Source organism: Pollicipes pollicipes, unplaced genomic scaffold (assembly GCF_011947565.3).
Source record: "Pollicipes pollicipes isolate AB1234 unplaced genomic scaffold, Ppol_2.1 Scaffold_3447;HRSCAF=4054_pilon_pilon_pilon, whole genome shotgun sequence".
NCBI classification, from domain to species: domain Eukaryota; kingdom Metazoa; phylum Arthropoda; class Thecostraca; order Pollicipedomorpha; family Pollicipedidae; genus Pollicipes; species Pollicipes pollicipes.
The window spans coordinates 16,391,640-16,418,954 of NW_023596297.1; the positions used below are offsets into that span (position 1 = coordinate 16,391,640).

General features: G+C 48.4%; 2 protein-coding genes across 5 annotated transcripts; one reads left to right on the forward strand and one right to left on the reverse strand.

Annotated features, from left to right (window-relative positions):
• Positions 1–15,344: 15,344 nt before the first annotated feature.
• LOC119091347 (protein rogdi) lies at positions 15,345–18,424 on the reverse strand. 3 transcript variants are annotated; one of them, XM_037214087.1, is made up of 2 exons: positions 18,167–18,424; positions 15,345–16,945 (listed from the first exon to the last, which is right to left on the reverse strand). In XM_037214087.1, the coding sequence occupies exon 2, from the start codon at positions 16,850–16,852 to the stop codon at positions 15,989–15,991; it is 864 nt and encodes a 287-aa protein (XP_037069982.1). In that variant the 5' UTR covers positions 16,853–16,945; positions 18,167–18,424; the 3' UTR covers positions 15,345–15,988. The 3 variants fall into 3 exon arrangements, with proteins under 3 accessions (XP_037069982.1, XP_037069983.1, XP_037069985.1); XM_037214088.1 differs by lacking the exon at positions 18,167–18,424 and adding an exon at positions 18,071–18,140; XM_037214090.1 differs by lacking the exon at positions 18,167–18,424 and adding an exon at positions 18,016–18,067.
• Positions 18,425–18,540: 116 nt separating this feature from the next.
• LOC119091346 (arfaptin-2) lies at positions 18,541–27,295 on the forward strand. Of its 2 annotated transcripts, none has more exons than XM_037214086.1 (7): positions 18,541–18,769; positions 20,370–20,544; positions 20,772–20,936; positions 21,972–22,081; positions 22,412–22,623; positions 25,154–25,337; positions 25,745–27,295. In XM_037214086.1, the coding sequence occupies exons 2-7, from the start codon at positions 20,382–20,384 to the stop codon at positions 25,901–25,903; spliced, it is 993 nt and encodes a 330-aa protein (XP_037069981.1). In that variant the 5' UTR covers positions 18,541–18,769; positions 20,370–20,381; the 3' UTR covers positions 25,904–27,295. The 2 variants fall into 2 exon arrangements, with proteins under 2 accessions (XP_037069981.1, XP_037069980.1); XM_037214085.1 differs by having other exon boundaries at positions 20,373–20,544.
• Positions 27,296–27,315: the final 20 nt, after the last annotated feature.

The following is a 27,315-nucleotide window of genomic DNA, read 5'->3' on the forward strand; positions in this document are numbered from 1 at the left end:
ACGACCATATAGCCTAGGTAGCCTTTGTCAGACATCGGGGATCGTTGGTAATTTTATGCGATTCAGTCCTTCGTTATTTTGTCATCTCGTCATCTCGTCATCTCGACCAAACTGTCGCAAACTGTCGCAAACTTCCTGTCGCAAACAACTGACGCCGACCGCAGTTCAACGCCAACTTGGTACGAGTCTGGCAGAAACCCGTTTTGCAATTTAATATGTAAATGGTGCATTCTTTACTTTAAGGTACTATCGTCGACAAAGGAAGGTAAAATAAAGAAGCATGCTTGTTTGTTTGCCACAAATTCTTGCCGAGACTGGTTTGCGTCACCTGCACTTTGCGCGGGCGAGCGAGGCCAGTCGGAGCCTGCCTCTGGTGGGCGTGCCGTGCGCACGCTGCTGGGAAGTCAACAGCGCGCAGCGTCGCAGCCGGACAGCGCCACAGCGAGCCAGCCAGTATTGTATCGAAAGAACATGAACATGATCGTATTATTTTGGAGATACTGCGCTAGTGACGTTGGCTAGATAACCAGCCGTAACGCTGCTCTTCAAATGTGGCTGCTTTTAGAAGAGCAAGCAATCAACGAAATTTAGGATTTTGAGGCACTGATTTGTGCAAGTCGACCATTTCTCACAAGCTTTGGGCGTGAATTGTAGAAAAGCACTGTGCTGCGATGTAAACACACCTTATGTTGTCTTTTCAAAATACTTTTAACGCGTTTTAATTGTTTTCTTTCAACGAGAACCATCGCGAGAAAACGTCCTGTCAGGGAACTAGGGATCTCCTTACACGAGTTTGAAACCTAACTGGGGAACGATGAGGGAACTATTTTCCGCATATGCTGTCCCACTGTGACATTGGTGAATATGCGGTGACTGGAAGACTAGATGCCCCTTCCTCCCCACGAACCCCAACACCGTGCAGCCAGAGGGACGGGCCCTGGCGGCGGACGTTCCGCCACGACCTGGCCAGCCCAAAGACGTCCAGCCCAGCTGACAGCCCAGACAGCCCAGAGACGTCCAGTTCGGCTGAGCGATGGCAACGTGGCAAGAAATGCGCACCAAACGGTAAGAAACCATCCCAACGTTGATGATATGTTATTACCAGCTGGCTGACATTCTGTCGCCTTTTGACGCGCACTAACATATTTGTTCGGCGGGTATCCTCAGCCTGAATAGTCTTCGCCACTGTAAAACAATACAAACACGCAAATAAGCGATCAACTGGCGCGACAGGCCCCCCAAACTCAGCCGCGCGGCCTCTGGGGCGTTTCCCTCCGCACGGGTCACTGGAGGGGAGGCTGCTCACAGTCACCACGTCTATACCCCCAACGAATTAGCGGACTGTACTCATACAAACGGTAACAGGCATCTGCAGCCTTTATACATTGTGAGGAGCTGAGCTATTTCCTCAGGAATCACTGATCACGTCACATTCAGTTAAAGTAAAACGCGTCAGTGGTGCCGGAAACGCACAATTTTGTCTGAATCACGAAATATGGAGCCCTGGAGCGTAAAGACGTCGTGAGTGCATGCAATGGACCATCAAACACTCCGCTCTAGATTGCATCAACTTAGGTCAAGCGAGGTCATGTCAGGTCGTGAGACTAAATTGCCTCTGATTATGATTTGGCGTGATAATAACAAGAATGATCTTTTTGCAAGGATTTCAGAACGGTACGGAACTCCGTCCAAACGACAAATATACGCGCACATGCATAATTATTCGAGCAGAAGACCATCGTCTACACGTGGTCCGACCGTGACCCGGCATGGCCTAGCTGACGTTAACTGGTGAAAGATGAACTAGTGGATCCCCAACTGCTCCCGCAATGACCTGTGCACTGCATTTTGATCCGATAGTATGACGCAACAGCAAGACATCATCGTGGACGGCAAAGGCGTATTACTGCTCAGCTTACGACCAAAGCACGATGACCTCAAGCCTTACGTTTTTACCTACGTTGCACAAACACCGCCGCCCGTTTTGGCCACCAGTAACGACTGAGAGCGTCTGGACAATAACCGACCTCTCTTCCCAAACGGACTATTCGACCAAGAATGCTAAACTTATTAAAACCCAGCCTTCGCTAAAATAGGTCCGGCGGTAAGAAAACACATCGTAGACGCAGTGCCTCAAGAAGTCTGCAGCTTTGATCATGCAGTGCTTACGTTCATATCTAGGCTTTACGTGATGTCGGCATTCCATCAGAATATTATCGATGTCACACGCTTCTTTGGAGCCCAGATATACATATCCCACGTTACAAACCTTCTCATGACTTGACGCGAAGTCATCGCCCCGATGTTCTAATTCCCCAATGCTCAATACCTGGGTCAATGATAATTTCACATGCTCTCCCAATGGGTCAATAATTGCAGGTCATAATGAGTTCTGAGTTCTTATGCTGATAATAATCGACGTTCATTATTTCCTGGAGACACTGCCTAAACAATGTTACCAACCAAACATTGTTTGTAATGCCAAAACTCAGCACTAGGCGTGCTCATGGTCAGGAGTGGATACGGCCGCACCGAAAATAAAACGCGAAAAGCAGGACAGGTGAATACAAAAAAAAATCCGAATCTCTCGTGAACCTCCCCATGGCCCCAACCGCCGTGGCTCAGCGCTGCGCGTGCTATTTCTGCGCGTGAGCTTATTTCACTTCGGCGACTGCATCACAATGACAACGTGAAACGTCACGCAGGCATACAGCGCGCCTTTCCGCCCCACGGTGCCGCCCGTCACTGCTGCACGGTTCGCACGCAGCGCGTGCGCGCCCGTGCCGCCCGCCTGCTGCCAAGACATCGCGACGACCGACGGGGTCGCAGGCTCCGTCCCTGGGGGGGGGGGGGGGGGGAGGTCGGCTACCGACTTGGGAATCGGTCCTGCCCGGCTCGGCCAGCTCCGTTACTCTATCAAAGTCAATTGGCGAAATCCGGAACCATTAGGGTTAATTAGGTAATGCGAATGTTATGGTCCACTCGGCGGCTTAATAAAGGTCCGCGACCCTCCCTAGTGGGCCATTGAAACCTGATCGTCGCGTATCGCACAACATGCGTTCAGCTCGTGTGCTGCGTGCGGGCCTCCTTTCTGGCAATGAGGTGCATTCTGAGATCTGTTTATACCCCAAAGAACAGGTTCTAGGACATGCAGTTGAAATCAACACGAGAAACCATAGCCTATGCCTACACTAACCATGGTCAGATTAGCTATGAGAAGCACGCTGCTATTCGACCGTAGGGTGGCGTATAAACTTCAGACCCACACGAGCTATCTGACATAACAACCATTCTATCTGGAGCCTCAGGCGACAAGCACAATCTCCCTGTCACAGTAAAAAGGTGAGATCTACGGGTCTAGTAGGCAATGGTTAGCCACATACGATATGTGATTTCACCACCAATATCAGACGAACAACAGACAACTTCGTGATGCAATCTACCACGCAGAGGCCGCATCAGCAGCACAGCTGATAGCGTGGTCCGTGTGGCCAGGCTAAGCCGCGCGGAGATCACCGGGAGGCCGTATCAACAGCACAGCTGAAAGTGCTGCCCGTGTGGCCAGGCTAAGCCGCAGGGAGAGCACCCGGAGGCCGCATCAACAGCACAGCTAATACTGTGGCCGTGTGGTCCGGCTATGCCACAGGGAGAGCAATGCTTCACTAGTGTGGAACGGATGTTGTCGATATACCATGGAGATCAACGTGGTTCGCATAGGGGATCGATATAGTTATTGTCTAGAAACGCCAGCAAAAACCACTTTCTTACAAGGAAATGAGTCGTGTTATCATAAACACAGTCACACAACTGATCCCCAGCACTCGCGTTTTTCAACTATGCTTTGAACGCTAGGTTGCTCATAAAATGCCTCTCGCCTTAAACGCAGCAACCCGTCCCCAGGAACGCGGGCACATTTTACTATGGGTATGATTATTTTTTTCCACGTAACAATACAGCGCTCCGGATTTGAAGCTGACGGCCACTTAGCTTGAGTCGGCATCGTTTGCCTTGTTCTTGGCCATGCCACTGCCCGTTGGCCCCACGCGTTAACAAACGGGGAATTATAACAATTTACCTGATTAGAAGCCTGTAACACGTACATGCGATGGCAACGACGTTGACATGTATCCCTAGCATGAACGGCCCGAAGTTGGGATGGGACGCAAGTTGGGTCCTAAGCCTGAAATGCTGGTTTGGAATCTTGGACATCCATTAACATCATACCTATATTGATAACGCCGCTGCCTACATGTACGACATCCCTGAATACGCCGTCTTCGACCGCACGCATCCTTACATGTCATCTCCGGGGCCAAGTCACGGCCGCATAAGAGGCAGGACACCTTTCGCAACCCTGACCGACTAATGAACGCCCGGGTTTCTGTGCTGTGACGACCATAGCTCACACTGGCGTGTCGTATCGCACCGAGCGGCCGGCAGTAGGACGCGTTACGTGAGCGGCAGCAGCAGCATGACCAATCTGCGCCGAACGCGATGCGCAGAGAAAAACATGCGCGTCGGCATCGCACAGGGTCGGCACGATAACGTTGCGTTTAGGTTCATCATCATCCCTTCCACGACCCGGCAATACATCCACGCAACCAACCGACCGATGTTTTCCGCATGGCAAGACCTTCACGCTCATCGAATGGATCGTCTTTCTAAATACTTGTCGCACGGCTTCGGATCGTTGCGTGGAGTCGTGCCGCGAGTCTGATCTGATCTAAGGAGGCTGATCCGTACCACTTGGACCGACCTACGCGGCTTAGAAAAGAGCATCACCTCAAGACGTCTCTTTACTTCCAATTACATATCTTGTGAACACCAAGAGATGGGTTGATTTTATAGAGGGTTAAAGCTGTTTTTCCTTTTTAAGAGCTGTAGCAGGCTTAATATTGCGACCTCTATAGCCCACTTCTACCCCACGTCTAACATCTCTTTAATGGTTTTCTTGTTCGCTGTCACTTCCACTTAGTCCGACATGTGACTGTTTCGTTTCTTTGTTATAAAAAACTACTTAGATTTTCTTCATAATCAATAAGTTTTGCTCCGCAAGGGATAGCTTTGGGGACAGGCATGACCCGGTTGCTCCTCTCCCCGGATCCGCCCTGGGGTACACATAACAAGCGTTGCTTCAGTGAGAACTCTGGACTCGAAGCCATTCATGCAAACCATTTGCAATAAACTTACGCAAGCCGTACAAACAGCTTATTTCGCGTGTGTGCGGCATTTCACGGTTCATTAAGGGGCTTACTCACCATCACTTAGCTGGTTGCGGAAACAGTCAGCGGCAGATAATGGTCAGTTGTCGATCTTAATGGTGGCTCACTCGGTCCTGCGGAAGGATAAGCCGTCACGAACCACTCGCCAGTCACTTCTCAGGCAGACAGGAAAAAACACAGTTTCTTTCACGAATACAACCGAAAAAAGAAGGTAGCACTTGACTGTCCTGACATGAAAGGTCCCTGTTATGTCCCCATGTCCCGTGAAAATGTCTTTGTTAAGGAATGTTAGGCATTGTTAGTAAGGACAGCGACCTCACAGCAGACCTGTAACATGCCTAACAAACAGTTGAAGGCAAACATTTTAAATGTCTATTAAAAGCAACTTATGACTGGCAATACAATCATAAGCAGCGATTCCTGACAGGTACTAACATTCGCTGGACGGCTAGCGTACAAAGATTAAGTTAGGCCCGTTTAAACCGATGCAAGCAGGGCGCAGCGTGGCAAGAACACCAGGCTTTCAGCGAAGCCAGGGCATCCGCATTGTCTGAACGGTTGGCTTCTGCATAGGGATAATCGCCAAGCAGTTTTCCATGATTAGGATGATCACATAACTCGGTCTCTCGCTAGTTGAGATAGGCAGAAACACGGGGACTTAGCATCAAGTTACGCACGTAGCTTTCAGAATTAATGCCTCCGTAATTTAGCACGCCCCTTATAGCTTGCATACAGGGCAAAACCCTATTGTTGTATTCTGGCTCGAGCCCACACACAGTCTCTCCGTCAAGGCCGACACACCGAACAGCTGAGACGCACCGCCCCATATGCGTAACAGGACTGATAAGCCCGCGGCCCAGCAAACAGCGACGACGGCGAGCACGTTCTCGTCAAAAGCGGAACGTATCAAGGGTAACGGGCAGCAACTCAAGTTGATGGCAAACTAAATCTTGTTACGTTCAGATTGGTGTTTCGAATAGGGGCTCCCAGGAAATGCTTAGCCCCCCCCCCCCCCCCCCCTCCTCCTTCCGTTTAGGCTAACGTTTTTCTTTTCACGATGGCTGATGGCCCCTAACATAAAGTCCCAAATCAGCGTGACAAGCTCTCACTGAGCTCCGCTCACTTCCTAATGAAGTATGGGCTGCGCCCCTGGTTTTCCGGGTTGTTCCTTGGCGTTGATTGTGTCTAACAGACAAGTGAATAACGGCGAATTAAGTGACTCGTGACTCGTGATCAAGTGACTGTGACTTAGGACGTGATCAAGTGACTCACACTGCACACTCGTGAGAACAACAGCACGTTATCACCACAAACTGGGAGCGGTCTCACCTCGAAACATCATGCTGGATTTATTCGCGGTCACATCAATTTGGATTTTGTACTATTACCCGAAGTAAAAGGGGAGTGGGCGTGGGCCCCGCGACCCAGTGGGACCATTTTGACCCATTCTGGCAGGCATAGTCTGAAAAGAAATTGGCACGCACTATCAGTTCGTACATTTTGCAAACCGTCGGTGGCGCACTCACGCCAGCCCGTGGTGTCAACATTCATTTAAGAACATCTTCAGGCTAATTGGTAATTACCAGTGGCAATAACGTGGTAGGTGGGATTAAATAAGTTATTTATAGTAAACACAGTACTGCAATGCATAAACTCATCTTATATTGTACCTGGCAGTACCCAGATCAGTAGCGGACAGAGGATGGAAGAAGCTGATACGGAAAAAGTGAAATTCGGTGCGGTGCTGAAATGCGTACGTCAACGACCACTTCCCCGCATATGTATGCACTTGGGACCGCCCTCAACTCTGCTGAAATTTCTTGCCCACTTCGTTAGCAATGAACAGCCAATTCCAAGGTGCGAATTTCGTAATCCAAGCCACCGTACATCTTTGATTCTGTTACGAAGTTACGAATGAGGCACGTCATGGTGAAGGTGTTACGGAGGGCCGAGGCGCCGCCGGCCGTTTTCCGCTCACCACATCAAAAGTTACGCGCTCAACGGCATAACAGCTACAGTCATCTGTGCGTTATCTCCAACGGTTCCACCAATCCTACAACATTCTATGGCGAAGGGAGCCTGAACTTTCCATGAGATGGCAATGGGATTGCGTTTTTTTTTTTGTGCCACTCCAACCATTCACTACCATCTGTTGCCCCCTCCTCAGCTCCCCCCCCCTCCCCCCCAGCCAGACCACAGGGACGGGGATCTTAACTGAGGGTCGCTGACGCTCTGTGACAAAGAGATGCATAATCCAGCACAAGTGTTTACGCTTTGTCACAGGTAGCGCACGTTTATAAAAAGGCTGTGGAGGCTATCGATTGCCTACTGATAACCACGCTGCCGCGAAAAACGTGAGAAGGACTGCTGCTCTCAGGCACTTTACTTTCTGTTTCATCTTCCGATCACTTTCCCAAGACAACGTGGTATAGCAACTTAATAACAAGGAAACGCTCCAGGCTCCGCGGAAATGGTTGGTGAGTAGCTGAAGAACATCAGAAAACGACTCATAACTCAACAAAATGCTGTCTGGAAGGCACGCAGTCATTCATCTAGTCATTACATGATAATCTGACACATTTAGGAAATGTGTCAGGATAACAAGGAAACGCTCCAGGCTCCGCGGAAATGGTTGGTGAGTAGCTGAAGAACATCAGAAAACGACTCATAACTCAACAAAATGCTGTCTGGAAGGCACGCAGTCATTCATCTAGTCATTACACGATAATCTGACACATTTTGTCATTTAAGTCATCACATATGTCTAGTCTTACAATTTAGCACCGTCGTGAACTATCCGTAGAAAAACAAGTGTTTAAAATTTGACTTAAGCCTTGCTAGCACACAATGCAGCAAAGATGAAGACATTATATATCCCTCCATACTTTGACATGTTTCTTAATGTTCCATGGAACGATGCTTCGAGGGGCGCCATTTGTGTGCATGGATGACCGGTGGGGGGGGGGGGGGGGGGGGCAGTGAAGTCAGGCCCACTTTGCTGCTTTCTACACATTATTTACAGCATTTGTTTACTCATTGCTTAATATAAAACCAGGGGTAGGCTTTGTACAACAAGGGTCAGTGGAGGACACAGAGAATGTGAGAGTCAACAACCCTCATCCTGAAGGCATGACGGCTTGACACCTGAGCCTGAGCTAATGCAGCCACTGGGTGTCTGGGAAACCAGAGGTACAGGGTTTGATTCCCTGTGGAGCCTGCCCTTCCTGCCATGGTGAGAGGCAGGCAACACCATATAGCCTCAGCAGCTGAGTGTGACACCATGTTACCTCAGCAGCTAAGTGCATCATAAAGCTGCCATAACCCACACAGCATGAATCAGCAATCAACAGGTGATATTATATTCATCATTTGTTGACTGTGGGTTGTAGTAATTAAAAATGCAACTGAACTTCATGCTGTACTTCATTTGCACACATACACCTATGTAACCTAGAATTCAATCCAATTTCTGGCGTGAGCTGCAGTCCCCCTTAAAACTTAACCACACTGGATACAAAACAGCATAGCATGTGGTACATGCGTAGCAAATGTAAAGCACTGGACAGTTGCCACTACAGCTGCCACATTTTGCATTCTGGAAAACTGTCCACCACTAGCAGCTCAACTTGGAACCTGCCAGTGCATCTTAGCTCTCATCTGGTGGTGTCACAAAATTGATAGCTGTTTAACAGATCATGCCACTGTAATAAGGCAGAAGTAGGAGCATCATGCATCACAATGCAATGCCAGCATGCATGTAAAGCATCAATTCAAACACAAATTCGTACAGCCTGTCATGCATAAGCACAGTTTTTACCTGATAGCATGCAACTAGCACACAACTTCACACAACAAAGTTGTCATCAATGAAACAAGTGTCATCCATCCACACTGTGACACTGCATTGGAAAAGCTTACCTGGGCTTGCAAGGCTGATCTTTGTAGTACAAGGCCAGAACTATATTTTCAGTAGCCATAAACAAGTAGTCATATAGGCATGCTGATTACAAACATTTGCATGGTCCAGCCAAACCCAGAAAACATATCGCACGAAGAAAGCCAACGTCTCACTTTAAGTTAGGCCGCACATCAAGATTATGAGTGTTCTTAATACTTCTGAAGCATAACTTGGTACATACCGAGCAATAAGCTGTCCAAATATGTTGCCACACCCACCGAACTACTACGGGCTGAAATATACTGTTGCAATCAAAGCTGTTTACGCTTTGCAGCTGGAATAATTCCTCGATTTATCGCAAATGTATCTTATGCGCCAAATTATATGCCCCTGAAACAGCAGCCATATAGGAAAAATTAGTTCCATTATGAATTTGGGTCATGCGTACTACGAAGCATACTTGCCAGGTAGACATAGTCAGATTCATATTGTGTAAATGTTTTGAAATCCCTGATTATCATCAAAGAAAATAAATTGCCTTAAACTGCCGGCAAATAAAGTGACAGACATTGGCGGTGGAAAAACATCCGTCAAGTGAGCACCAGATTCACATTCAGATTCAGGTCCATATTCAGGATTCAGCAGACCCCTCAGATTGACCTTAAGGCGTAATGCGCACAAAACCTTGCACTAGCACGCCTTACTACCGAAGATGTATCAACATGAAAGGTTACAAGAAAAAGGCGGACTCCTTCAATTTTTCGAAACTCTGTATACGGATAGATATTGATCACTTGATTACGATCAACACAAAATTTGTGACCAGCACACCCCATCAGAAAAGTTATGGTTTTCCAAATGGCAAGGCCGGTATCGTAGAATACAGATCTTATTGTTGTGCTTTTTGCTGCGGATAGCTGTTTGTGTATTCTCGTCTGTCGGCAGTTTTCATCTTTTGGTCAACTGTGGTGGCAAGATCCGTCCAGTGCGCTTGACTTGGCTTGTATACCCGTCGAAATCTCGTAGGTAATGACAACTAGTCATTGTGGTGACTGGCCGGCTAGGTGGCAGCACCAACGGGTGGCGCGGTAGAAGACAGCTGAGCGCGCACTGTTGCGAGGGGGCCAGCAGCCGCAGTTACAATTGCGTGCAGGAGCTGAGCTAGGCGCAGTGTTCCTAAACAGATACTAGGTTGAAACGTGCGACTTCAGAGATTGCTTGCATTGAGTATTGTTACACTCGCGCCGCGGAAGCAGAGGGATGAAGGTTTAACGTTACGATTTTCTTCGTCCTTGACTTTCTTCATCATTTTTTTTACCTCATCTTACGATTTTCTCCGTCCCCATCCAGTTGCACACCCAACATTCGGCGCACTGTAGATTTGACCGAAGATTTCTGAATGGATGTGGCGTAATGTAAAAAATCTTAACGGAAACGTTGTAAAAAAGATCTGAGTATAACGAGCACAAAGTTTTGGACCGGTACGTCTTATCACCGGAGACGCAGCAAGATGTAAGGTCCTCATAAAACGGACTCCTTTTCAATGAGGGTAATGGTATTATTCGCTTTAATATTGTGTGTACCTTCTTCAACTGGAACAAAAACCAGTAGGCATCGCGAGATCAATTCTGTTTGAATGTTGAAGCCAATGCACTGAAGAAGTTAGACGTTAATTGAATACAAGGAATCAATCAATGCTGCTCTTAATTTCAAAATGGTTTAGTGGCCTTTTAAAACGATACAGTTTGGAAGCTTAGCCAGAGCCTTGATCTGGGTTCTACAGGAATGTTGAGAGTCCGTGAACGTAGATTAATGATAGAAATGCGTTAAATATCTGTTAAAGCACGGTCAGCTCATGCTTATCAGAAAATATTCAACGTCCAGCCAGAATCAATCAGTGAGAAAATTATGTAACAGGTTTGAACATGCGCCTTCGCAAATCTCGCAGCAAAACCTCTACGCCCAGCGTTGTAGTCTCCGTACGTCGCGGGGCGTCGGCCCTGCGTGTCATAGCAAGCAGTGGCCAACGGGCGGACGAAAATGATGACGCATCTGAAACAAGGACCTTTGAACGCTTTAGGACAGCAATTTGTGTGTTCAGAGGGAAGTATGGGTGTATATTTCATCTGTATGATTTTGAATTGATAACAAGAACAGATTAGTCACCACAGCACCGCGAGGTGAAGCTAGAACCACCTGCTAGTGGAACTGGAAGTGCAAAACCAAATCCCAATTTACCGTGTTGCTGCAGCTGTTACTGTGTCCAGAGGCTAACCTCGAAATCGTATAAAAAGAAATGTCCTAATCTTATCTTAGTACGTTCGGGAACAGTATTTACCGACGGTCGTTCCCAAGCGCGGGGCGCCCGCCGCTTGGTTCTACGTACAGCGGTCAACAACGATCAACGTTCATGGAAACCGCGACCTCAGCCGTCGCTGTTCTTTTTTCTGAGATTGCGAGCGCGCAGTAGGTGGAACGTAGACCAACGCCACTTGGTCCTAGGAGACTGCTCGCTCATTGCCTTTCTTGCAGCTTAGTTCGCAAGTGCGCGGGTCGAAGATGTTTGATAGAATTGGCTTCGCCGGTCGATTCTGCGGAATAGTGAACGTTCTTAAGCAAACGTAGGTTTGTCCTTTTCACCTTTGACTCATGTTGACCTACGCTATTCAACACTACAGGACCTCGACTTTCTCCGGGCAATGGCCACCGTGAGAAGAACACGAGAGGGCCCATTATCGTTCTCGGTCAAGGACGGAGCGGCCATTTCGTTCCAACGCGGGGTGCTTTCCGGCTGCCATTCTGGTGGCACAGGGGCGGGTCGCTCGGGTCGATCCGTCGGCCATAAGAGGGATGCGTCATGTCACATTGGTCCTCTCCCCTCCCTTGACGCGTGAGGCCTTCTGACCCGCGCAGTCGGCCCTCGATCGGCGTAGGGGCCCTCAATCACGAGACAAAATTTTTGATCACCGCAGGTGGTGCAATGATTGGCATGTAGACCAACTGACACGCACCCTCGTGACTCCCCCCCCCCCCCCCCCACCCCAACCTTGCCCGCATCACTGTTCTACCTCAGCCCAGGTTTTTCGCCTTTCATTCCTCCTTAACCAAAGCGCCGCCTGAGGAAGGCCATGTGAAGGCCAGTGTATGCCTATGGATCTTCCTGAGGCGGCGCCAAAGCACCGCCTCAGGAAGAGACGCGACTTCCACGACTAGGTGATCGCTGCCGGTGAAGTGCCTGGTGTTCGGGTCGCCGCGATCGCGAGCGACCTACTGTGGTTAGTTCGACACAGTTATGGACCGTTCTGCTGTCGGCGACGCAAAGCTGGCCGTGACCCGTACTGTCCGTGAGAAGATACTGACGCTGCTCGCAGCTACTTGCCCGCGGCTTCAGATGGCGTGAATAGCTGGTAGAGCAGAGGACGGAGAAGCCTCGTTCAAGGCAAAGTTTCAGTGGGCGAAAGCGTATATTTGTTTAATCCAACAACGAATACGACCATAGTTTGACTACATCTGGTCTGGAATGTCATCTGCTCGAAATCTTCGGTCGGCCGACGCAACCATGACAGTACCCACAACAAAACGCTTCCCGTAACATCGGCCGCACCCACCACACACCGCCACACACACAACAACGCAACAACGCTTGACCGGAGCGGCCCTAGTTCAAACATCTATCAAAGAATCATCATCGGCCAGTTGTAGCAGGCTGTCTACTTGCCATGGAATGCCAATTATCTATTACCTTTATCTAGCTCGGGACGCCTGTGGTCTGATTCATTCAGAACGTTTTTTACGTCGGTAACACCACACAAGCGTATGAACGCATGACAGGCGTTATCACTTACTGCTATCTCTTCAAGTCAATTGCGATGGAACCAATTCAGTCAGTCAAAGCACAAAACGAGCCTGTTCAATTTGAAGCTTGTGAGCCTTACCACCCTGCTAAGAGTCCCCACAGGTCATAACCATTAACAACTAGCAGAAAATGTAACAGCAACACCAATAACGTTCAGTATTCGCGGACTACGAGTTTTAACAACCAACACCCAGCTTATTGTAATTCGTCAGTTCGCAATATCACGGATATCATAAGAGTGCCGGCATAACCACACATGGAAGCTTGAAGGTGTATCAGCAGCGTTAGTATTATTTCATAGCACATGTATGCTGAAAATAGCCGTGGCACCGGCAGGAGAGCCTTATGTACCTCGTAAGAGTAACATTTCAAAAACATGCTCGAAAAAAACGCTGCTTAATTGGTCCGATCAACGTAGTGCAAGCGGAAACACTTAGCGATTTCCAAATATGTAGCGCGAGATCCGGAAGCGTCCCCCGCTCCTAAACGAGCATATCGAATGCAGTGTACGCCTATGGATCAGGCGGACAGAATGGGAAAATAACCAAAATCGCACCATTTCCTTGCGCAACGATTACCACTGATATGAACAAGTATGGACAAGCAACAGGAATGTCAGCTGTAGTCCGAGCGGCCTTAAATTGATAGGCATCTGCCGAGCTGCAACCATTTTATGACGCACCACTTTGCCTTTAGATGGGGTGATCCAACAAACAGGCTGACAATAAACAGGCTCTCAATAGATGACTTTACGGGCACGAATCCAAGACGCCGCTGCGAATCATGCCATCTTCCATGCCACTGATGCCCGTCACATCATGTGATAAGACCGGCAAAATGTATCACAGCTAGGCTGTTTCAAAACAGGGGCGTAAGCAGAATTTTGCAACCAGCCCTACTCAGTTTTTCACTGAAAACTCAGTTCAGCACCAAACAGGCGTGCAAAACTTGTTGCACGTGGTAAAGCACGGGGACTAATAGCAAGAAAACAAGAATTAGCGACATCACTTCCTGACACCTATGCTCAATCAAATGCAATCAAACGCTGAAGGTTCATTGTTTGTGATCTTCCGCCAGTAGCGTCGCCTGTAAATGACTTTGCCGCCCAGCCCCATTAAGATAGTACATATTCATAAACAAGGCTAGGCAGCTTTTAGTGCAAGTACACTACAAATGTAGAACACACACGACTCATCCATAGTCTACCGAGCGATACTAAATCTTCCGTAACACGCGCTACAACTATACCTACATTCTTTGCATGTCAAAAGGGCATTTCCTAATGCAATCTTTACTTACTTGTACGTGCAGGTAAGGGGGGAGGGGCAAGTGACTTTTTCAGGTAATCACGATGTTTTCACGTCGCACATCTCTGCTTGAAGTTTATGGTTCAGCCGCACCTTGAAGCGTTTTGTGCAGGCCATGTATTGCTTATGGAGTAACATGTTAGCTGCCTAGCATGTGACTTGTTCTCGTCAACATATTCTAGGTTGGCTTATGTCCACCCCCCAGGTTTTGCTCCGCGTGTTACCGGTCATATCAAATAGCATACTAGTGTAACGGAGCTGGAAGGATTCAAACTAAAAACGAGGACAATATTTTACATGTCAAAGTCGCTTTGCATTACAATATACCCCAATCGCGCCAACCATTACGAATGCAATAAGGAAAGCAGACGCCGGCAGCAGGATATACTACAGAGGCGGAGTTTCGTAACGTGAGTTTGGGGAGGGGGGAGGGGGGGGGGGGGTATTACTCGATCTTTCTTCCAGAATACGCCCACTGAAAGGTTTCTCCCAGATTTGGTTCACTTTCTTCTCAGGTGAGAGGAAGGGGGAGGGGAAGCTGACGCACCGAACTGAACACGAAACTTGTCTTTCGCCACTCCCTTTGAACCATGACCATAGGGTTACTTGTTTCATCCATCTTAACAAACGTCACATCGAAACTCGCTCAAGCAATGAGGGCGTCACAACTTCTATCGTTCTTTTCCTGGGATGATCATTGACATTTCGGCAAGACTGCACTGAACGTACGTCAGCCACATGACAACCTACTGACATTCTCGAAAAGTCCCGAGCAAATTGAACCGCGGCTGACGGCGATGTCCGGAGTGTAATGTCAGAGCCTCAACTTGAGCCGGCCAGCCACTGCTGCGCCGCATGCTATGGCGTTGCTACGAGGCTTTTTCCACGGCACAGGGCCTTTCCTCAAGAGTGAGAGGAAGGCGACGCTACGAGGCATATTAGGCTCTACAGAAGTATGTTCCATACACATCTGCACAGAATCTGCGCAAATGTATATGTAAATAAAGGGATATATATATATATATATATGGGCAGTCACGTTTACATCTGATGTAAACGTGACTACCGATCCGCACATGGTTACACTTATGCGTAACGTTTTGTTGCACATGAGTGTTATTCATAGAAGACCATGTGACTGTGAATGGTTTAATGTGCATTATATGGGTCCAAGATTACGAAATTTGATCCCGTTTTGTTTCGGTCCAGTTTAAATGACCAGCACTAACTGCCACGGAGAATGGTTATTTGCTGCCGGGCGTTCGTCAGGTTCTGGTAGGATCTGTATCAATCGCCCTTTAAAAACAGTTCATCCAAGCAAAAGCCTTACTGACCATAACAAAAAGCAAGTGAGAACGCGCATTTAACACCAACAGTCCATTTGTGATAAGCAAGAATCGAATACTTTCGGTCCAAAAATCACATGACATTAACAAAAAGATAATGATCATCAACAGCTTTCATCTGGGCGCCGGACCCACCTCGTTACTTGCTCCACAGCTTGGGATGAATCCTTTGGTCTTTCTGACGAATCCGACATGACGAGCTCCCTACGGAGATAGGTGGCTCAATCTGATCATAGGTGGATAATGATCGGCATGTCTTGGGTCTTGTGCTAGATCCACATTATCCACGTTAAACTACAGCAGTTCATAACAAAACAAAATGCTGCAACACAATGCTACTGTCCTATTTGGCATGGGTATCACATACTATTCTGCCCAGGGCTGCATGCTCGGACAGGCTTTGGCTCATTGCACTTGGTGGCCCAGAACAGCTTGTTCTTGATCTGCTGGCACATCTGGAACGCCCTGGTATAGAACACGAGGATGCTGTTCAGCTTCGACACGGCGCACTCGGCGAGGAACGAGTCGAACCTCATGTTGCCCTGCTGGGAGACCAGGTGGTACACAGCCAGCATCAGCCGATGGCCCTGCACGTAAAAGCTAACGGCAGTATCGCCAGGAAGGGATGGGCTCAGTGCCTTCATGTTTTCGCTGTTCAAGTGGTCCTCGATAGTTTTCTTGCGCGGGCTGAGCAGGCAGTCGCGACCCCGCTTCAACACCAGCATCAGCTCGTCGATGATGAAGCCCAGCCGTGCGGCGATGTACTGCAGGAATACCACGTCGACGCCGTCCTTCATCTGGTCCACACGCTCCTTCAGTTGTGAAGCCTCCTGCACCTTAAGGCGTGCCTCAGCCAGGAAGTTGCCAGAGTCCTGAATCTGGGTCAGCAGCCATGGCTTCTCTGGGCTTATTGACGTCTTGTGAATAGTGTTTGGGTGTTTTTGAATTTTTATCTGTAGCTCCGCCTGTACAATGAGATTACCTTGCAGGACCAGCACACATTTGGCAGTGTCATTCAAACTCTGGTTGGCTGCTTGCTGCATTACAAACCTCTCCTGCTTGCTTTGGGCCTCATGAGGATCCAGCAGCAGTGCTGGAAATAACTCAATGCATTCTTCAACCGTATCTGATATCTGTCTCAGGGAACGGAACACTTCTTGAGACAGAAACCAGCATGCTTCACTGTCAGGCCACTTTGTAGAATCAGAAGTAATCTTGCCCATTTCAGGAACTTGCTTTTGATTGCTTTTGGAAAGAGCTGTCTTGTGTGATTTTGGAACTAGGGCACTGTCACAGTTTATCCATCAGTGCAGCATCTGTAACAATATGTTAAGGAGTGCTTGTCAATACAGCAAACTTATGGTGCTGAATGACCAATTACACCAAACACTCAATAGAAGGTAATACCGTACAAAACCAGATGCCTCGTCTCTACAATGAAATACAGCCCTCAACAATAATAATAAACTTATTTTCAAAACTTCATGAGGCACAACGACAGCAACCAAAACTATGGCATTTTAGAAGTAGATCAAACCTCTGGCATACTTAAATGCTTGCTATGACCAAGACTATTTGCATCAATGGTTTACTTTAGCTAGTTCAGTATATACATCATACACCCAGCATTCAACCAAGTATCATTTTTAGCCAATTTTGAAAAAAGCATGAATCAGAATGATAATGGGAAAGGAGCCAGTTAAAGGCATGGTTGAAGATGAACCAAAATATCTGCTCATAGCTTTCTGCATACAACTGTATTAACTGTTACAGGCATGGTTGAAAAGAAAGCAAAATATATGCTTATAACTTGTTGCATAAAATTGTATTAACTTTTTTATTTCCAATGGAAGATCTGAGCAAAAGTTTCAGATGTTAGGCCTATGGCATAGCATGGAGTCTTTCAGAAACCAGAATTCTTCCTCACTCTCGTCCCAGGGCTCCCTGATTTTGGATTCTTTCATGATCAAATTTCAGTGATCTGGCCTAATGGTTTTATATTAATCTTTCCTGAAAAAGGCAGACAAGTACAATGCATACCAAGACTAGTTCTCAAAACATCAACCTTTAATATAACTGCAGTGCTAATATTTGCATTGCCATGATAAGGTTCCATAATGAAAGAGTATCAGCACTGCATATGAGCCTCTCAAAGGGCCCATGCTATAGCAAGAGCTCAATTAAAATATGAGAGTAACATATCAGTGTGAACCATAACCCCTTGGCCATGAATATTTGCCAAAAATTGACAAGAAACATTGAACAATTTCCTGCATATATCTCTAACATATATTTTTCCCTGTCAGGCCACATTCCTGTTATTATACCACTAGATCCACCATGCCATACGCCGGAAACAATATACATCTGGCACCACCTGCACCACCTGGCACCTGACCGCCCTGGTCGTAAATAATGTAGTTCACCACCTGGCATCTGACCGATTTGATGATAAATTACACCGTTCCAGATTGGTTCAGATGCAGAAGGAACTCGTAGCTCCGCTGCGCGCTACAAACGTCCTCGCCTCCACGTACCCGCGGGCCTCCCATGGCATTGACTTATCCAACGCCACTACAGTAAGCTTAGCTCATGGACTTCACACCTGGTACGGTGTTAATTGCTATAGTCATCGTTAGCTTTAAGCTGGATCGCATGTATTGTCTATTCTGGGTTGGACGACGAACCCATGCAACATTTAGCAAGAACACAATGATTGGCACAAACAAACAGATTAAAATGCGATATAAATTTTATTTTTGTGACAAATGTTTCAACAACAACCGAATTTACATCAAATATAGTTATTTGTCTATATTTTAAACTGATTGGCCGCCAGAAATGCTTATGCTGAAGAACTCAGCAGCTCAGCTGTAAACTGTGGTCACAACTGCGGTTGTTATGCCGCATGTATGTTAGGTGGGGAGTGGGGTTACGGTGCGTGGACGATCAAGTAGATCGGTGCGGTTAACGCCTGTTTCGATAGGAAATCGTCTGATACTTATAGAATCGTGAGGTATAAGCGCACGGGCAGCAGTGTCTTGGATAGGGAAGTAGGGTCGGTAGGTGGCTGCCGGCGTCAGTTATTGATAGTGAAACGGCAGGCTGCGCTGCACTGGGATTTTCAGCTCTGCTGATAGGTGGGTATTTGATGTGAATGATTTTGTCTCCATTGAATTTTCTGTATTAAAATCACTGGCTCTGGGCATTGCTATTTTTGAAACCTCTGCTGTTACAGTCCACATACAGGCCTGTCTACAGATATGTTGCAGCGAACATGCCCAGCATAGCAGCAAAATGAATGCCAGAATTTCAACACAAACACAACATGAATCTAAATTTGCAGATTGAGGGGGAACTGTGATCAACATTGCAGTGTACTGACAGTCAGTTTTCTGCAAATTATAATGCTGCAAGGGCAGTTTTGGGTAAATAAAACAAAAATAACTTTTACACACCAATAATTTGGTGAGTTATGTACTTCAGTCCCACCTGAGTTAGACACATGTGAGCTTCAGCACATCAATATGGCTGGCTAATGGCACAGGTGTCAAGCACAATGGATGTATTTTTTAGGCATAAGCAGGTAGATTGGCTGCCATTTGATATTTTGTGACTTCATTCATTTTGTTCCATACAAAATACATACATAATATGTGATGAATGGTAGATGGAAAACACTTTGTCTTTGCAAATGAGTGGTATGTGTCCCAAAGCAGGCACAAAGGCACTTGTAAAGTTGGGTAGGCATCTATCCACCCCAAGTTTGAACATAACTATATTAAGGCCACACTGTAACACAAAATCAGGGCAAAACAGTATTGTTTTGCCTTCAAACAGAACATCAATGATCCTTAGCTGATCAGACATTATCATTAATATGGCATAAGCACTACCCATCTGGGATTGAGCTTTACCTAACTGACCAATTTTAGTAAGATTTTAGCAGGAGCTGGTAGCTGGTGTTACTGCAGAAGTATCAATAATGGAAGCATTATGACTACCATCATGGGGTGATCACTGAATCTTGTGTTAAGTATATGCAAAAATGTTTTTCTCTTGCATCAGGCAGCCCCTGCTGATTACTGTAACAGGTGAAATTTCATTGGCCCTCCAGAAAAAAACATAGCATATTCCAATGAGGTTGGACTGGAGCAATAGTGCTATCCCAAATGGTCCTTTGAGACACTGTTCTAACAATGCAAAACATGTGGATTCATCTCACATTGACTGCCTGTCCATCTCAAAAGCTGGATAGAAGGAAATCACACTTGATGTTCAATTTGCTGTTTTGAGTCACATGGGCCCCACATCCCTAGGCAGCATGCTCCCACCCATGAAGACTATTCCCCCTTTTCACATCATCTCTCCTGACAGATAGCTTTCTCCATTCAGTAGCCATGCTAAGCCATGCTTGGTGTGTGACTCTTTACACTGCCATCCAAGCATGCAGTTTTGAGTCAACAGCAGAATGTTGCAGGAAGAGCTGAGCATGCTGCAACATTCTGTGTGGTCTGTGCTGCTCCCTGATGTTGCCTGACATTTACTGTGGTTGCTACCTCTGGCCACAAGTCATCCCATTCAGATGCAAATTAGGAGTACCTACAACATCTTGAATCTGCCCTGGCACAGACTGGTGAGGTAGAAGGCAGGGTGCTCTAACCAACTGAGCCACTGAGGCATACAGCTGCAGATGATTGAGATAACCTGTGAGTGGTTGATGACCAGAGGTGTTTTCAGCAGACTAAGGCCATGTCAACCTTTGATGGTCACTTGCGGTCATCCGGGGTTGACTCGATGGTGACGGATGAGGTGGAGCTGGGCGAGGCATCGCCAGTTGTTGAGCGTCGCGGCCTGGAGACGGATGGCTGGAGTCGTCGGCCCACGCCACCGTCCTCGCTGCCTGGTATCACCCGTGAGTGCCGGCTCTTTCCTTTCTCCAGTGCCTTTGGCGAATATCTCGTACTAGTTATTTTTTACCGTCTCCCTCAGGCGGTGTCATTTATTTGATGCGTGTCGCGAATGATGCGAGTAACGGCACTGCCTCGGTTGTAATTAGCACACTACATCTTGTGATCAATTCGGCAGTGTTACCGCCTCTTCCGTCCCTCAAGCTCACTGATAACGATCTATGTATTTCAGCGGCTTCGGCGAACATTCCACTGAATTCTCCTAGCCACCAGCAAATCAATCCCACGGTGCAGGCCAAGATCGAGTCGATCAAAGCGTGGGGAATCTCCACATACAAATATTCCCGGCAGCTGATCTCTGAAAAGCTGGGCAAATCGTCGCGCACCGTAGACGTTGGTGAGTAGTGATCGCGCACTTCAAATTCGATTTTTGTGCTCTGAATGAGGATTCGAGACTTAACCGAGGCAATGCACGTGATGTGTGCCCTCAAAAGGTGAGGCTAGCATAATATAGCAATGCAAAGACAAATCCTGAGACTTGGGGGCACCTTGTTGGGGCCTTTACCTCCATGAATTTCCTGATCAGTGTGATGCCGTTGATTTGTCGCCACTTGATTTGGAGGTCGTCGCAAAGAAGGCCAAGACAGATTGGGTTCTGTATGTCACATTCACTCGCAGATGACGTAAATGTCTATTGTCCCGTTACAAACCTCTAGTAGACACCATTTAAAATTGCAATATTTATGTGGGATCTTTATAGGCACCATGAATGTGCTTAACTGTGTTAATGAGGATCATAGTCCGCAATCGCATCATATCTATGCATATTGCTGCTTAACCTGGGCGCTGATCCAGAAATCTACCCAAGCACAAAGCTCGAAAGGTTCAGACGTGCCCAAAGCAAGTTTTTGTTCCCCAATAGCTGTGGTGCATGAGCCATGTCAGACATGTTTTTAATGCGCACTACGTTGTGACCTGGAGCACCTTGGCAGGTGTCATTTGTGTGAAACACGAGCCAGTTGGCAGTCACGGACGGGCACCTTGCATCATCCCGATTTCACATTGGAAAAAGCTACCTCTGGTGTCACGTCCGCGGTGGGAGTGGATACAATTGCTTCGTACATCGCTAGCCCGATGTCGCACGCATTGTTTTCACAAATAACGTTCAATGGATGGTGCTGAGCTAACTGAAATTGTGTGAGCTACGTAGAACGGTTCAGACGTTGTTCCAGAAAATCGAAAGAAAGTCAGCCTCCCCTTTCCCCGTCCCGCTGTCAAAGAAGGCAGAAGTCAATGTTCCATGTTCAGTTCATGTCGGGAAGACTGCCAGGCCGGCAAAGCAGGCAAGTGTACTTCAGCCCTTGACAACGATGCACAGCAGCCCCGGGTACTGTCGGGTTCCAGTATGGCCTGAACGCGCTGTATCTTCCAGAGTTGGATGCCCAAATCGAGCGGCTGCGAGAGACCCAGAAGGAATACTTGAACGTGCTGAAGCTGGCGCGGGCCCTATCGTCGCACTTCTGCAACATGCTCAATACACAGGTAAGTGGGTATCCAGATTCGCCAGGATTTTGACTTCCGATGATCCTGGATCCTGTGTTGGTATGGGCTAACCATGCCAGTGGCCAATGGTTACCTCGATTGTGTGCACTTTGCAATCATCTGTGAGGACTTTTGTAAATGTTTTTTTTAAGTTTGAAAGGCCTTGGTGGTCTTGATGCATTTTAAATTGTGCGTTGTGTAACTATTTGGATCACGAATGCGACGTATTAAGGTTCCCATTCGCAAAAGCAGCTACGTCATAAAGCTGTCTTTCTTCGTCGCGTTGAGCAGCTGTGTATGACGTGGTCTGCATATGTTATGTACGCACAGCTGCAGCTGAGTGAACAGTTCACGGAGCTGGGCCAGCATAGTCCGGAGCTGCAGGACGAGTTCGTCTACAACGCTAACACGCAGCGGGCGCTGCACAAGAATGGACGTACGCTACTCAACGCGCTCAACTTCTTCGTCTCGTCCATCAACACGCTGTGCAACAAGACCATGGACGACACGCTGGTGACCATCAAGCAGTACGAGATGGCACGGTGAGTGGTAGTGCAGGCCTGGTGGCGGCGCACCTCTGCACACGACACCAGGCTGCGCACCTCTGCACACGGCAGAGGTGCGCCGCTGGTGTCGGCTTCACCCGCGTCTGGCGGCCCGGCAGAGGGCGCGCGTATCTGTTCATGTTTTCTTGTTGATTTGCTCAGCTCGTCGCCAGAAGCGTAACGACCCACGGACGGGAAATGTCCCGTTAAAATGGCAAGCTTCAAATATCGGATATGGTGAAGCAAGATCAATAAATATTATTGGGCGGCGAATGAATAAGTTGCAGGATAATGTGCACTTTGTCGCACCACTTCTTACGCATGGGAAAATTATCGTTTAACAGGCCTTAACGTCCCTATCGATGGCTAAGTATGTGAATTAGATCCCTCGATAGCTTACAGACCGTCGTTAACCGTGTGTATGCATGCTCGGGCACATTGAACAGGGTATGTGTGCGAGTTGATGGGGGCGGGGTCGCTGGTAAGGACAAGTTTTTGGGCACAATTTCTGCATCCAATTTTCCTCGAACTATGCTTCTTAGTAAAACAAGGTCATGTTGCATCCACTGGAAACTGAAGATGGAATTTTGAAGTAGTGCAGAAGCTTACTATGACAGAGAAGCAGCAAATCCAGAAGTGATGAGGTTTAGTTCAGTTCGAAATACTGAGTGCCATCAATATGTCGGTATTTAGCACCACAACGTCACTTAACCAGCACCTTGTGCTATGTTGTTTGTTGACTCTACTCACGAAGTCACTCAGTGTTGACTAACTCGAAGTGTGAGTTACTAGCCATCTGAAAATGTGCTGCACTAAACGACGTACACTGTGCGGGACTTGGCCACACCCGGCCAGGTCACCCTGTGGTACTGTAGCGCTGGTCATGGGCTGGTGTAATGTTCAGCCAGCAGGGACTTTCGGTTAAATTTTGCCAGCTCTCTGGTAGTCTGAAACGACTGATTAAGAGAGCCAAGTGTTCTGTGCTCCGAGTGCCCCGTGGCCAAGGTGCTAATTCATCTCGGCTGACTGTTTAAGACATGGAGGACAAAAATCAACTTTGTGTTGCACGGCTGTGAGAACCAGACTGGTTCTTGAATTACACTGACATGTTTAACCTCAGTGACGTCAACGTGATATTTCATCGGACTGATGCGTGCCTGAGTGTCAATAGTCATTTCTTTCATTTCGCAGGATTAACGGTCCGCTGGACTGATCAGACTTCCAGGAGGCCAACGGCCTGCCGTTTCGACACTCCGTCAGTGGGGCATGTAGTCTTACCAAACATATTGCTGTCATCGGCGTTAAAAGGCAGCTGAATTCAATGTGACACGCCCCGGTTAGGGTGGATGCTGGGTCATGTGCCTCCCTCTACGTTTTTCTTTGGAGAGGGGGAATTATTCCTGAATAGTGCGGCGCAGCAATGCGAAACCTTGTGTAGATAATTAAATAAGCAATTTTGGGGATGCAAACAATTATATTTGTTTCAAGGTATACCTGGAGCAGGTCAGGGTTACCGGCAACGAAATTCTCAGGAAGGCTCTCAAAGTTATTGCGTCAATATAGTTTTAGACGAAGTTATATAACTTTGAGGTTTTTCCGAGGCACTTACATGATTGAAATAAGATTTAGAACTAATTGCATTGATCTTTGGGGCAGCCATGAAGGTCAAATTAAAGTGAAAACCAGACTTTTTGTATGTAATTTTTCCTTTTTTCTGGGTAGCTTGTGGCCTTCATGTCAACCTCTGCGTTCACAAAGACATGAACACATCGCTTATGCTGACCTCGTGAAGGTCAGAGGAAGCTGCTCACCTGAAATGTCCTTGGTCAACCTTTTGTTTTGGGGAACTCGCTGTGTGGAAAATTAGTGTCATTTTGATGTTATAGAGTCATGTGACATCCCTGGCCTGAAATGTACTTGGGCCTACCAGACAGACACAAACTATTTCATGGCAGACTCCCACGGATAATTGGAGTGTTTCAGTCCGCGTATAATGCGCTTGTGATTATAACAGCAGCCGAGAAGTCGGCATGTTTGACATATGCCTGCCATCCGCCTGATATGGCCTCCCGCGCCGGTGAAGATAAACAGTTTAGTTCGTGCTGCATGAACATCTAGGAAGAAAGCTGTGTTGCTTGATGCACAAAGCAGGTGCGACTTGGCGAAATGGCTCCACATGACATACTAGAGGAAGCAGTGAAACGTATCCATGATTGGGATTATCCGTTTCTGCTAGTTGTCATCTTTAAAAAAATGCGAGGATGTTTCCCGCTTCCAACTCCCCGGACGGACGCCAGCGCACGATGATGGGCTGAAAATATTGGTGTCATCAGCTCGTTGTGGTACCAGTAGCTCGTCCGCACACTAAAACAACGGGAAATCGTCCTGAGCTGATCTAATAGCGGCCTCGTACACGATGAATCGGCTCAGCGGGTCCGGGTGTTTGGCATGTCGGGATTGTCGTGCAAAGCTGGGTCAGCAGCCCGGCGCGTGCGGTGCCGCTGACGCCGGCGCGCCATCTCGGCAGGATCGAGTACGACGCGTACCGGGCCGACCTGGAGTGGCTGCAGCAGAGCGGCGAGCCTGCCGGCGCCGCCGGCGTCGCCGCCAAGCTGGAGGAGGCGCGCCGCCAGCACGACGCCAAGAAGGCGCACTATGAGAAGCTGCGCGCCGATGTCGTCATCAAGCTGCGCTTCCTCAACGAGAACCGGGTGGGTGGGAGCAAGCTGCCCACGGCCACGTGTGTGTGTGGGGGGGGGGGGGGGAGGCGGTTTGTGGACACGTGGTATCTGTGTGCTCGCAGTGTATCGGCGGTGCTTGCCTGTTGCGTGTTTATCTGCGGTCTCCATATCCTGCCGGTGTTTGTTACGGGTTAACGTGGCTTCATGCTGTGTGCAGGCGGATTGGACAGGTTACAAATGCGAACAAGTTTAAAGACACTAGATTGCTGACGCCTTGCTAAGGTCACGCGCTCGGGTTGTGGTTACCACCGTCGTGGATGCTAGAGTCACGAAACCACGTGACACCTAATTGGAGTGCCCGGGATGGAGAGTGAAAAGGATTTGATCCATCCACTCCCAAGCCGCGCGCGGCTGAGCTCCCAACGCGCCTCTTCCAGGTGAAGGTGATGCACAAACAGCTGGTGCTGTACCACAACGCCGTGTCCAACTACTTCACGGGCAACCAGCGCGCGCTGGAGGGAACGCTGAAGCAGTTTCACGTGAAGACACCATCGGCCGGCGACCCGTCTTTCCTGGAGCGGGCCGACTCGGCGTAAGGTGGCGGCACCGGCGGCCTGGGGGCTTCGCCGGCCCGGCGGCCGTTTGGGGCAGACGGAGCGCGCCACCCGGCCTCGACGGGGCTGGCGACGCTCAGAGGACCCTCTCCCCAGCGGGAGGGGCGGTGGGAGGCCGCGGGGCGTCAGGCAGGTCACGTTCCGGCTAGGACAGGGTGGACTGAAGTATGGGGATGATCAGGGGCGGGCCGATGCAGGCTCGGGCGGACGCAGCGGCTGAACTAGGGACGCCGGTAGGGCTGATTCCGGTCGGGCTGCTCGGGGTCGGCGTTGGACCCTCTTAGTTCTCATTAATGATTGATGTTGAATGCTGGTTTTGCTTGTGATTCAATTCAAGACGAAAAGCTGACAAGTTTTGGAGCGATCACACTGGTTGCATGGTATCATAATTATGTACCGCCATCCGGCAGCATGCCATAGTTATCGTTGACATTTTCGTGGAGGACGTGTTAAACGCAGCTACGGTGACAGGGCACCAGGACGCATTACGTAGGAAACAAGATGCGGTCATGCCGACCGCCCAGTCCTGTTTATTTTTATTTATTATATTATAATTTTACTTAAAAATTGGTCTTCTGCTCGGCCTTCGCTTCGCGTCTCACGAACTAGTAACAATATGAATGTCCCATTCCATAACCCAGGTGGCTGTCGCCGCGGAGGCTTTGGGCGACGCGCGGCGCTGTGTAGTCGCTGCGCCTGCCGGCGTGTGAGCGGCGGCTCCATGTGGGCCGTGTGGCGCGCCGCGGCCGGCGCGGCCTGACCCAGTCATGATCGTCACACGCTGTGTGCCTCGCACCGCTTCCGCTGTCGCCTCGCGCTGGCGGGATGGTGTTCAGCTTGCCTCGGATGATTTGCGCCGAAGTTCTAGTCAGGCGAGTCATTTTAGCTGGCGACGTCGACTGTGGCTGCGATTTGACGCATTTTTGCCAAGCACTTTTGTTTGTTTGTGGGGTTGCTCTGGGTATCCATTGCAGAAATGTTGCACGACCTTTCGGGCTGATCGTCGCGGGGTTACTCTGTGCGCGTGTGAGGCTGTCGTCTTGTTTTGTCGCGACCGGCGCTGTACATATATATGTGCGACTGTGCGTGCTCCATGCCGACAGAGCACTGGACAAGTGCTGGACTGTGACCACGTATCTTGAATGCAATAGGTGGATGATTTAGCTTGTCACCTTTGGTGGCATGGGGTGGAATCGTGCTAGTCAAAATCATCGAGTCGATTTGGTGTCTTGCTTTTATTTTCAAAGTAAATTTGTCGCTTGCTTAGACCACGGACGTGCTTGAGTGTGCCCATTTACACATTCTCAGTGATAGTCCATGTGTGTTTGTGCGTGAGTTCTTCTCAGACCCTGAAATACAACCTGGCTAGTTGCATCGAGGCCTTACGGTAACCG